At 35.9% G+C, this 13759-nt stretch overlaps 1 protein-coding gene across 1 annotated transcript in view; it reads right to left on the reverse strand.

Annotated features, from left to right (window-relative positions):
- Positions 1-13759, reverse strand: part of LOC120630986 (Down syndrome cell adhesion molecule-like protein Dscam2) — a 155240-nt gene that overhangs the window by 100623 nt on the left and 40858 nt on the right. Inside the window, exon 2 of the mRNA XM_039900372.1 lies at positions 5188-5330. Within this exon, the coding sequence (XP_039756306.1) occupies positions 5188-5330 (143 nt within the window). The remainder of the gene's footprint in view (positions 1-5187; positions 5331-13759) is intronic.

The raw sequence follows: 13759 nt of genomic DNA on the forward strand, positions 1-13759 counted from the left end.
CAGTCGGTTAGTGAATCAGTCGCGGTATTATTTGATAGTGCAATACATTTGCATTCTGAAATTCAAATTCGGTTTAAGTTTAAATATATCAGGTTAACCAGAAGGCAAGAAGTCACAGTCAACTCGGAAACTTAAAATTGTTTGTACACAGACATGCAAATTTCCATATCATTTAGTTTAGTAAAGTTTGAAACTAACTATAAAACAAATAAACTCATCTCATATTATAGTACTTACTTACTTAGTTGGAGTTGATTTGAATAAATTAATAAATTAATTCTTTAATTTAATGTACACTACAGATAATATATCAAATTTTCCTCATCGCTACATAGCCTTATCCTCAAGGTAACCCAAAGCGTAACATTTGTGACATGCAGTGTAGGTGGTACCGTACATATCGTACACAGAAATTTACGTAGTATGAAAAATATGTTTAATTCTAACAAACTTTATAAACATTGGCTGCATTTTACAGCAGTATGCAAAAATAAACTCTAGCCGCATTGGTTTTGTTTTTAATAGTCGTGTGGGAACTCTTTAATTAATAAATTGATTATATAATAAAACATAATGCTCAAACCAATATATGTATATGTAATATGTATGTATCTTAATGTTATTTAACTAATGGTTTACCTAAAGTAGCATAACTTTATAGATGCTATTAATTGTTTACGAAAGTAACAACTTTAACTGTAGAAATTATTTAATAGACTCCTTTTCGATTTCTCTTTTTACGAAGTACTTTTTAAACTAATGGCAATGTCACTAAATATATACAGACTTAATGTTTGAAGTGTATTTAAAAAGCAGTCTTTTTTTCAAGTAAGACTAATTCTTACTGTGGAATGCACGTGTGTTCCATTCGAATATCGCATATTTGCAGTTTGACATAGAGTGCTTGCACAAAACACAGCCCACTTTGTCACCATGTGCGTTGAACAAGCTCTTAGCTCTTGGTTTGAGGCGATTTGAAGAGGAACTCCTCGTGACAGCAAATTACAGATAGACTGGTCGCCAAGCTCGATAATGGTATGCCGTCCGTTCCGCAATCATGTAGTTGGCGAGACGTGAGCGTACTAGCAAGTTGACGACCGACATTAAAGCACGTTGGGGGTAGGTATTTATTATTATTATGTATGTGCGCGTGTTTTACGATTACTTCAGAACTTAGTCATTTTCAAGCTCTGATTTTTGCCTTTTTAACCTTTGAAGCATATACGACGGGTGTTATTAGTTTAACGTGCCTGTGTGTGTGTGTTTGAGTATGGCAAAGCAGACAAAACGGTAGAATAATGTACAATATATTGATAGTAGGGAATTTTCCAAATTTATAATTTTATATATTCTTTTAACAGTTTCTCTTATTCTATGCTACTTTCCGCTGTAATCTTTGAAACTTATTTGGGAAACGTTTCTAATTTTTTATTATATTTAAATTTCATGTCATCTCATTATACCACGCTGTATACAGATATTGTTGAGTTTAGAGTTGGTGGTTTAGGGCTCTAACTTAGTCTACCTTAATAGCTGTTGTTTACATTAAACACTATTTAAATAATAAATATTTATATCCAAAAATGGTTTCTTGTCGCTTAAAATATTACAATACCAGGTTTTGGGTTAGAACACAAGTTCAGACTGTTCAAACAGTTGCTTTTGCATCCTATGTTTAGCATGCCTATTGTTACTGTGAAACAATGTCTATGCCTTCTACTAAATGTCTAAAACACCTTATGTAAAATGAAGAATTTGAATTTAATTTCTAATTTATTTTAATTTCTTTCTTAGTCCCAGTATTTTGCCAGTTTCTTTTTCTTCACAGAGACAGTGGGACGACATTATTTGCAAAAAAACCATTGACACACTGTCACACCCAGACATTGTCTTCTCGATCTCTCTGCTAGGGAGTCCGGCTACTGGCTACATGCTCTCCCTTCAGCTAATCTGGGCACTATGTTAGACCACACCGCTCTGTCGGTGGTGATTGGTCTTAGGCATGGCGCGACGGTGACAGCGTTGACACCTACGGTCACCATGGACTCTCCTGTTCAAGAAGCGCTGGTCGCTTTTCGCCATAGCACCATCAACGACATCATCCGACGATCTCTTGCTACCGCTCACGTACCAGCTGTATTAGAACCTATTGGTTTGGCGCGGAGCGATGGCAAGAGACCTGATGGTATGACGCTCATACCTTGGAGGCTTGGAAGGTCACTTCTGTGGGATGCAACTTATGTTGATATGTGTATCCTGCAGCTGCATCACACATCCAGGCCACCTCGTCAATGGTAGGTGCGGCTGCTACCAGTGCCGAGCAGGCCAAGAGGCGTAAATACGAAAACCTGGATAGCAGCTTCATTTTTGTGCCTTTTGTGTAGAGACTTTGGGACCGTGGGGTCCGGAGGCAAGTGCCCTTTTCAAAGAATTATCGAAAAGGGTTATCGAGTCTTCCGGTGATCCTCGAGCGGGCAGTTACCTTGGCCAACGAATTAGTTTTGCCATCCAAAGGGGCAATGCTGCCAGCATCTTAGGAACTGTGCCTCGCTGCGGTGGTTTCGAGGACGTTTTAGATTTTATTTAGTTTTAAATAGTTTATTATATATATAAAACAATTAAGAAATACATCTCTGTCAATAAACCTCTGTACTTTACAAAGATTTTTATAAACTATGCCATTTCTACTTGCCTACTAATATATTTATAAATTCAAAATTCAAATTCAAAATTTCTTTATTCATGTAGGCCTATCACAGGCACTTATGAAGCATTCATACATAATTGTTTACATAATTGTAACGGGATGGTGATAACTTCGTTCGCCAACTTAAATCTAAAGCTACGAGGGTTCCAAACGCGCCCTGGTCTAAGAAGAGCCCACAACAAACTTAGCCGGGTAAATTTATTTTTTTGTTATCACCATCTTCCAGTAAATTTAAATTAAGCTATGAAGCTAGAGCAATTCACACCCAAGCTTTTTTGTCGTTTAAATAATCCTTAATGTTATAATAGGATTTTTCTGTAAGCTTACGTTTTATATAAACTTTGAACTTATTGAGAGACAACTCAAAGATTTCAATGGGTAATTTGTTATAAAATAATATACAATTGCCCTTGAATGAATTTGCAATTTTGTGTAGCCTAGTAAACTGCACAACGAGTTTATTTTTGCTTCTAATATTTATATTGTTACAGTGCATTGCTGTGGGAAAGACATGTGCATGTGTATAATGATGTTGATAACGTCACAATGGCTTGGTTGGGTAGTTACAGAGCTCTTATTACGTCTACACACGTCCTGTTTTGGCTTACATACTCACTTGGCACAGGTCACCTCTCAGAATGAGAAGGGCTTAGGCCGTAGTCTAACACGCAGGCCAAATGTGGATTGGTAGACTTTACACGCACTTGAATGTTGTAGAGAACTCTCAGGCACACAGGTTTCCTCACGATATTTTCCTTCACCGTTTGCAGCAAGTGATATTGAAATTTCTTAAATTAAAAACGTACATAACTCCGCAAAATTCGTGGTCCATGCCGGGGCTCGAACTCAGTCTCCACGAAAGCAAAGCCGAAGTTGTACTTAGGCTATCGCAGCTTACATACTAATACAAAGTATAAATACATAAGAGGACCTTTTTTTTGTTTTTACTTTTTTTCACTTAATTTAGTTAATATATCCCCAAGCTTATAGCTGTTGGATAGATGTCCAACAAATTACAAACTTAAAGGCCGACATATACAAAATAATTCAACGTTCTAATTTTATTTTACCATCTTAGCTTTAGCACAGTACTAGCTGTGGTCCATTTGTTTCGTGAAATGTAACCATTCGACAAACGTTGATTCAAGAAACGCGCAGACACTCTTTCGCATTTATAATATTAAATAGAAAAGTCTGCAATGTTAGTAATTATGCAGATGAAAATGTGTGTGCTGTTTTATTCTTAACAAAACATCGCGATCGCTTCAGTGCCATTTATTCACCTTTTTACCCTTTTTTCAGCTCTTTACTGACTTCGTTAGGCGAGTCACTGCGATGCGGCGCTTTAACAAGCAACGTCTGCTACTTGATACAAAATGGCTTCGATATATCGTTCACGGTGCACCGCACTCTAATCATTAGCGCCTTGGTAATAAAGTTTGAATTACCACGAGACACAAGTATAAATTTAGCTTTTTATTTCATAAAGTAAAGAACTTGGTGGAGAGTCGACATATTTTTAATGCCCGTACGTATTTTTAAAGTATGGACGTTTAAAATAATTGTCACTCGGATAATACGAGGGGGTGCAATGGAGTGCACACAACTCCGTGTTAACGCTCCGCGTCGTTTGTAAACCTTTAGCAATCAGTCAACTTTGACATGTTTTCGCAACAGTTTTTTACGTTGACAACAAAGGGAAAAAATGGGGAACTTTTTCAACCAATTTAAAACGGCGAAGCTGCAATTTAACTCATGTTTATTGAATTTTTGGGCGACACTACTCTATTCCCGTGGAATCTGAACCAATTTTGGATTCTTTATCAACTAAAAGTGTGTAAAATTGTATTTATTTAAATTGGAAGAGGATTCTTGGAAGAATAGGACGAAATTCCTAAAAGGAAAGCCATAAATTACTTGTTTTAATGCAGTAGTTTATTTATATAAACTACTGCACACTACACTACATAGTATATCTTCTCAACTTTCACAGGATTTTAAAATAAACATTTTTCGAAGTTCTACTTCTTTAGCTTTAAAAAAGGTTTGACAGTGTACACTTTCAATTGACAAAGTCTGCGGGCTAATTCCGGTGATTTAATTGATTCAATTGTACCAAAATCTCAAATTTTAATGTTTTTGTGAAACTTGGTGGTCCGATAGTTAGATAACTTAATAACTTAATAAATACCTTTTTCTATTGTTAGTTTCGTCTTCTCTACAAACGTAGAGTAAATCGTAGGATAAAAATTATTATTAAAAATAAATCTTTATCTCGTTACGCCAAAGAAGTCTAACTTCTAACGCGTGTTCTAAGTACACACACGTTTTTTTAAACAGTTTCAAGAATTCACATCTGCTAGGCGTCTCACGTCATGCCTGCGTACAATGGTGTCAAGAATGATGGCTATACTTCCGCTCTGAACAAACAGAAGTGAGGCTGTCTGGAGATGTGTCTAACCCTAACCTAAATAACTAACCTGCTTGCGTGCGCATGTCGCGCGACACGATGGCACCGTGTGCGTTGTGCGCGCGGCAGCGGTACACCGTCGCATGCACGTCCTGCCGGTACTGTGGCGCGGCGAACGGCAGGAACGACAGCGTGCCGTTATCCAGCACCTGTCTGTGAACAATGAGGCGATATGTTAATATGAGACAGTAGCAATTTGCGCAGATTTGATGAATCTTCTCAGCATCTGACAAACAATTCCATTCATATTGGATAGATGCAGGCGTTACTTTGCGGAAATCCATGACATATTATTAAAATTAAGCTTGATTTGCTATACATTTGTATGGAGAATCTGTATGGCGTAATTTATAATTTTTTCTTTTCTTATACTCCACACCAAACAGATCTTCGGCAATGTAGGGTACATTGCCGAAGATAGTTAGATATAAGATAGTAGGCTACGCACGTTTCGCTCCGAAACCGGGAAAATCTTAATGAGATGTTGTTTTGACAATGAATAACTGTTAAGTAATTACTTACAATTTATTTACTTAGTATCGCTATTGTTGCAGTAAGTTTTACAGTAAGTATTAATACTTCCTCCTTCTGCAATTAATTGAGAATTAAAGAAAATACAATTATGTATCCAAAAAAAATACATAGCTACATTTTTAGCAACTTCTCAAAAATATCAAAAACAAAGCTATATCATAAAATTTATTGTAATTTTCTTCTTAGTGTTGACTCCGACCTCCTAATTAAAATACGTAGAGTATAGTACGTAGCGTGTTTGGAAGGTTGGAAGGGCATATGTTCTGTAGAGTGTTGCAAAACATTGTCCAAAAGGTAAACGTAAATAGATTGTTCCAGTTTTCGCAACGTATTATTAACCATATTTCATAGTTAGATACACACTGAACTATGTGCTATTCGTTAAGCGACTACGCCATAGTCACTCAAATATTTGATATGTGTGCGAACAACAAACACGCTATCCACACTTCATGCCCGTATGCCGAACATGCCAAATATGTGTGCTCATTGCGTAATTACGATGGATTTATTGAGGGCGGAAACGGGTTATAATAATCTAAACGCACCTTCTGCATCTAAAATGCATACGAATAATAGTTAATATAAATAAAACTCAATAAAATTTAAATATCTTAACTCTTCCGTCTGCTCACCACCATTGCGCCACGGAGGTTTTCTAACTTCATGTCTCGGCTTCACCCGCGTCACTCTCTCTGTAGTATGCACCCACTTTAAACATTTTCGGCAGTCCCGACTCCAATTACAAGCATCCTGTATTTTTTCAACCAGTTATTGCAACCAATCAAATCTGTGTTGTATTTTAGCTCGTGACGTTTTATAAAAACACTAGTAGCCCAATTGTTTGTGGGGATTAAAATCCTATGCCCATCTCCGGGATGCGTCAGATATATAACTGTACAAAAAATCGCTTCTCGAGTTTTGAGTTTAACGCGTTCAGACACACAGACGTCAAAGACAGCGATAGGAAACCGAAATACTAAATAGATCCACCAAAATGAGCTTTTTAAAACGTAAATTTCTTCTATTTGATATTTTTTTAAAGCACTTATTTACCTAAAATACACAGAACATAGATATATACCAAAAACATCTGTAGGTATACCTTTTTGGACGACAATTACAAAATAGTAGTAAAAGTAGTTTCGATTAGAACGGAAGTCAGTTTACTTTATTAAATTAAATAATAATTACGTAAGAAACCCAACAGCAATTTAAAAATATAAATATATTTTGCGTATGTCTCCACAATTTGTGCTCTGGAAACAAGCGTTAAATTTCCGCTTTGTACCCTGGTGCCACTCGCCGCTCAAATATGCACTACCTAGCTTTAAATATTCCTGCTGTTCAGGACTCTCGGCTCCAATTACAAGCAACCTGTATTTTTTGCTCCGATACGCGCTGCAATGCGAGCCTTAATTCCACCTCATCCTTTTTTTCGACGTCACAGGAAATGAAAGACTGGAGCCTGGAATAATTTAGATGCGACATTTATAAAGACATTTCTGTTTTTTTATCTTCTATAATATAACTAGCGTACCTCGTGACTTCGTCTGCATATAATTTTCTTCCAACAATCTTTCATTCCCTATTCTATTAAATATCTCTGACCCACAACGCCGCATCGCTCGTCTTTGACAAATGTCATAATACTATTATCTATGTAGCACTATCATCATCATCACCATCAACTCATTACCGGCAACTACAGGGTCGGGGGCCCGGGGTCTTCTCTCAAAATGAGGAGTATATCATTATAAAGAACTCTTGGGAATGAAGCATTCCTCACGATGTTTTCCCTCCGAAAGGGAAGCTTAACCTAACCACTAGGTTATCACCCACGTGTTCAATAACAATGTCAACGTTTGTTTGGCCTGTAGATTGCCTGTATGTCCGGACAAAGCTTGTGTTTTATATTTATAGATTATTCTATCCCGACTCAGGGATAATTCGCAATCAATTTCAATCAGAGAGAAAAATGTCCGTTTGCATATTCGTCACTCCGCTTTGACTGTCTCTCGTAATCTGTTTACGTGAATTGCTTCCTCGATTGCTCTCCGATGTCTGTGGCAATAACCCTCAACGCTTAGCATTAAGTCTTTAATTATTTTGTGATGAATAACAAAACAAAGGAATTAAATTAGTATTGTTTTTTGAGTAATTTAATATTTTTATTATTTTTATTTGTGTTTTATCCAAACTTGGAGGAATTATAAGACTGATGGAAAAGTCATATACTAATTTCGGCATCGTCGGTAGGAAAGTCTATGAGCCTCTCTTCAAGGCTATAGAACCATCATGTGCAAGGAAGGTTGTGAATTACCGACTGACTTACTTTGTAACTCAAATTTTACTCCATTTTATAACTCATAATACACACAAAAATTTTGAATGCAATTCGAGTCTCGTTAAAATCTGGGAAAGGCTGGCGTGTAAGTCTCGAGGGCGTCAACCCGGTCGCTGTAAAAACTATATTTTTTTTGTAAAAAAAAATATATTTTTGTAAACTTTTTTCAGCTTGACGTTTCGAGTCCTTTGAGCCCTCTCGCGACCGCTCCCGCTAATTAGTGCGTAGATACTAAGTTAAACTTGCAGCTTAGGACGGAGGAAAATAAAAATACCAGATAGTTTTTACTTGTTTGACTAGTTCTGGTCGGCTATTTCAACCGCGTGGGTAAACAAAATAATTATATATACTAACTTATCATATTAATATTAGAAGTAGAAGAAGAAGTAGAAACTTGTAGTGCAGTTTACTAGGCTGCATAAAATTAGTAATTTAATATCATTGTATAATGAATTACCAGATGACATCCTTGAGATGTCTCTCAATAAGTTCAAACTTTATATAAAACGTAAGCTTATAGAAAAATCCTATCATAATATTGAGGATTACATGTATGATATGAATTGCTTGCATTGGCGATTCATAAATCGCTCTAACTTCATAGCTCAACATTAACTAGACTGTGAGATGGTGATAACAAAAAAAAACCTGGCTAAGTTTGTTGTGGGCTTTTCTAAGCCAGGGCGCGTTTGGAACCCTCCAAGCTTTAGTTTTAAGTTAACGAATGCAGTTATCACCATCACTAACATTAGTGTAACATGTTAAATATATGGACGCTTCATAAGTGCCTGTGAAGAGGTCTACCTGAATAAACCATTTTTGAATTTTTTTTGCCTGTTTCATATTCTCTTAATTATTGAAAGGCAGCATTGCTCAGGGATGAAGAATCGGGAGAAATAAAATTTTGTGATTCATCATGTTGAAAAATGGACGAGTACTCGTATGTCCGCTGGACACAGTATCTGGTCGCTGGTCTCTTGTACAGAGATCCAAAGTCCATGGTCTTGTGGCACCTTGGTTCGTCTACCTATCCAGCGGGGCCCTACCAATGCTGATTTTACTCTGCAAATGGTTGAGTAGATATTACAGCATCATGGTACCCATGAACGTTGGCCTTGCTTCTCCGAGCTATATGCCACACACCACATGCCACACGAGCTACATGGTTATTCTAGATCTGCTACGGATCTTGTCATTCCTAATTGGATCACATCGAGATACTCTGAGCTTAGCTCTCTCCGTTGCCCCCTGATTGGGTCTAAGACTTTTACGAATATTAGACTCTTAGTTAGCGATCACGTTTCGGAGCCACGCCTCGTCACGGATAATATGCAATGTCCTTCTCATAAAAGAGAGCGTTGTAGAGCATATACCCACTGAGCTGCTCTAATGCAGGCTGGTGAGATTAAATAATAAAATATTTACATCCGAGACCACCGACTTGACCACCAATTTTAAAATTCTGGGCTGGAACTGAGCATTTTAATATTTTAACCCAGGATCGTGTCTAAACATGCTTCGTTCCATATTGTTTCCGAAAATATGAAATTTATATTATACAGTATTATTATTATCTTATTACTTTCATCAATATGAAACTGTAAAATGTTTCGATAGAAACACAAAAAAAAACTGTGAAGTAAAAATTCACTTTTTATTTAATAAATTCAGCTAGAATTCGCTTGAAAAGAGTATTAAAGGTCTATTATTAATTACCAGCATAAACGAGTCAATTATCTTCAAATGAGACAAATAAAATTAGGAATTAATTAAAGTCATTTAAGGCAATTGTTCAATAAGAACAAAAGTTCAACAGTCTCACCTCATAGGAGCCACAAAAACTTTTATTTTTGGCTTCAGTCGTGGTGGCGCTCGTGAACGGCTTAATTAATAAATTTCCACCCCTCTCCCCTCCGGAGACTAATTGGCTCCTCGTTTAATTTTCCCCTGAGAATGTCACTAGCTAGATTAAAATGCAAGATGAAAAAAGCGCGAATGGAATTATTAAACAACTTATATTAGAGCTGAAATATGTATGTTATAATAAAATTGAATTGTTTTAATTTTTATTTTTTTTTATTTTATTTATTAAGGCCCAAACAGTATACTTAATACTTAAAATGAGTACAAAGAAAATAACACATACACCAATTAAGTAGCCGCCAATAAATCTAACGAATACATTAAAATTGACAGCAAACTTATAACTTAATTATGAAACTTTAGAATATGGGCTCGAGAGAAAAAAACACATATTATTGACAGATAATGTAAATAAGGGAAGACCCTTATTAACAATATCCATCAAAGTGGATATGTGAAAACATAAGTAGTACTTTTACGTAGAACAATTAGAAGTTAGAATTTAGAATAAAGATGTTTTTTTATTTAACTCTTTTAACTTTAACTCATAATTTAAATATTCTGTAGATGATATCGTAGCGCTGACATTTGAAATATTTTATTGAACTTTATTGGCGTCCATTGGTTGATATTATGATGATGACGATGATGATGACTACATTAATAACTACGATTCACGTTGAATTTAACCGCCTTAGTAAAAAGAGGACGTTTTCAATTCGGTTTTTATTTTAATATTTGTTAGCAGAGTACTCTGTATAAACCTATATAAAAAAAAGTTGTGGTCCCAAAAAAGTCAAGATCTGTTGAAGAAATCCTGGCAAAATTGAGGGAACTCTTCAAATATTATAGGCAGTCCCTATAATATATTACTTAGCATCGACTTAAAAATGTTGTAGAAAATATATATCTCTTGCTTTTTAGTTGTGTAACAAAGTCGATTATTTTTGTCAAAAATAATTTTCGCGTGTATGTTTTATGGTACATTAGCACGAGCGAAGCAGCGGATAAAGTCAGTTTTAATATATAAGCAAGTATTTAAGCGTTATAATAAAACTAAGGGATTGTTATAAACGTTCCTTAGTGATGGTCTTCCTTTAGTCGATTTTTTTTTATTCCACTACAAATTTAGCAGTAGCAATTATGGTAGTCATATCGCGACAACGCACCGAAACACTAAATCACTAGTGGCACGTCTTTGTCGGAACGGTGGCAACTAGCCACGGCCGAAGCCTCCCACCAGACCAGACCAGAGAAAATTCAGAAATTATAAATTCCTAAATAGCCCGTCCCGGGTATCGAACCCGTGACTTCCTACTTAAATTCACAGCGCTCACCGTTGCGCCAGTGAGGTTGTCAGTTTCCTTCTTTCACAGCTTTCCTTTCCTTTAGTAGTTTTCCCCCAGTCCCGTAAAACATATTTGGAGTCGCTGATGCATCGCATAATATAATATGCACAAAACGCTGCAGTGCAGCTGAAGATGCACTGAAGGAATGCTTAATAGCATGCACTTTGAACATATCAGCTATCTTTTGAATGGCGTACCAAGAAGTATATGTAGAGTTAAAGTAGCCGTGAAGGTAGGTAGATATTGTTCAAAAGTAAAGCTTGTTTTCGGTCTGGTGACAATGAAAATAGTATGAGCTTTGTAGTTTTTGCCGACCTATAGCAAATTAAGCTTAATTTTCATTTTCTCCGTTGTCCATTCAAATTTCTATTAGAAACAATATTTTCATTGCTACATTTACTTTACATAATGTGATTTCTGTAGAATCAAAACATACAGACTTTTGTTACGTCGTTAAATCTGTGGTAAATGAAGAACTTCATAACTAGCATAAAATATCGAATAATCTATACTTATAATAAAACTGTAACTGGAAGATTTCTGTATAATTAATATATTTTGAAAATTTTTACCGGGGGATGCTTTATAATCGATACTTAGTCCAAAACAGATTTTTATTTAATTTTTGTCTATTTGTCTGTCTGTCCGAGCATCACGCGAAAACTACTGAACGGATTTAAATAAAATTTAGTATAGTGGTTGCTGATATTCCGGGTCAACATATAGCATACCTTTTATCCCGATAAACAATAAGTTTTCTCCGGGAAACGTGATGAAAAATTTTATCAATTTTACTTCATAGCTCCGTTAAATTTGAACCCATTTTGATATATTTTTATTTTATTGTAAAGTGTATACTATAAAACATGTAGTTTCTAATTTTAATGAAGATTTGATAAATAGTGTCGGAGATAAAGGACATAACTCTTCACAAATAACAGTAAGTAGCAAGGCATATGGGACAACGATCGAATACATGCGTATCATACTACTTAATATTATAAATGCGAAAGTTTGTGAGGGTGGATGTATGGATGGTAAAATAATAGTAGGTACATAGCTAGCCACGATGATTATGATGTTAGCATCACATCTATTCTAGCTCCTCGATTGACTTATACGCGGACGAAGTCGCGAGGGTCCGCTACTTAATTAATACGTTTTTACAAGCTTACTGGTATCAAAACGACCGTATACGACCGGTAGATTTATAAATATAGGAAAGCAAATAATATGCTTGAACCGAACTTATTCAATTATAAAATAAAATATCGACTGCCACTACAAATGTATCGGCCAATTAACCACAGCAAAGCGGGGTAGATTTCTGCTGTGCTAAGTCGACCGGATTATATCGTATTTTGTACTATTAAATATTAGTTGCCGCGTTGGTCTAGTGGTTAGCATGATCTATTCCGGATCACAAGGGTTTTTCTTTTAGGACTTTTATAAGTAGGTATCAAAATGAAAAAAAGCGTGTGTGCACTTATTTACAAGCGTTAGAAGTTATACCTCTTTAGCGTATCAAGTTAAAAAATGTAATAAATTTTAGCTTTCGCCTTACTCTACGTTTGTAGAAAAAACTACACTAACAATAGAAAAAAGGTATTTAATATATTGAGAGTTTTATTATAACGCATTATCTAGTTATCTCATCGGACAACCAAGTTTCACTCATCATTAAAGTTTGAGATTTTTGTACAATTGAATCTATCAAAACACCGGAATGAGACCGCAGACTTGATTTCTTCACTTCAATTGACAAATTTCTTGACTTAGATTGACAATTGTACAAACAATACAAACCCTTTTTTGAAAATTAAAAGAGGTAAAACTTTTTTCCAGTAGGTCTAGTTCAAAAGCACTTTTGAAACGTCAAGTCAGTCTGTTTGAAATAGCTCTACCGCCGGTTCGAAAGGCACATTCTAACAATAAGAGCTGGCAAGAAAATCAGCAGATTGCTCTTATTCGATCGTGGAGTAACCACGATTAATTAATTGTGTTTTGATACTTAAGTAAAGGTAGATCTAATACTACCTACGGTATCACACTTTCGATACTCGGTATCATTCCTGAGCTAAGATTTTAGTAGCGGTAGAGCTTATTGTGATAGAGCTCGTCCGAGGAAGTACTATCACCATGCTTATTTCTGCCGCTAAACAACATTTGCAATGCTGTGCTCGGCTTAATATCTACGCCTAGGTTGATACAAACAGGGCGGCACGTTGCAGGTCGTTTTCTTGCATGCCCTACTCCGTGTCGTTCTGTTTGTACGCGATAGTTTTCCACTTACCGGTGAGCCATCTGATTGGTTCTACGTCAGCTATAATTTTTTCGCTGGGTATACTATTATTGGGGCCTAAAAAAGAAAATAAGATGAGGAATATAAGCCGCGTGGTCCTTTCTTACAAGTGTGGAGGTATTACATTAGAATACTGAGGATAGTGCTCATGCAATAGTTAAATGGTCGATGAATTACATAGTGTGTA

The sequence above is a fragment of the Pararge aegeria genome, chromosome 2 (genome assembly GCF_905163445.1).
Source record: "Pararge aegeria chromosome 2, ilParAegt1.1, whole genome shotgun sequence".
Lineage (NCBI taxonomy): Eukaryota > Metazoa > Arthropoda > Insecta > Lepidoptera > Nymphalidae > Pararge > Pararge aegeria.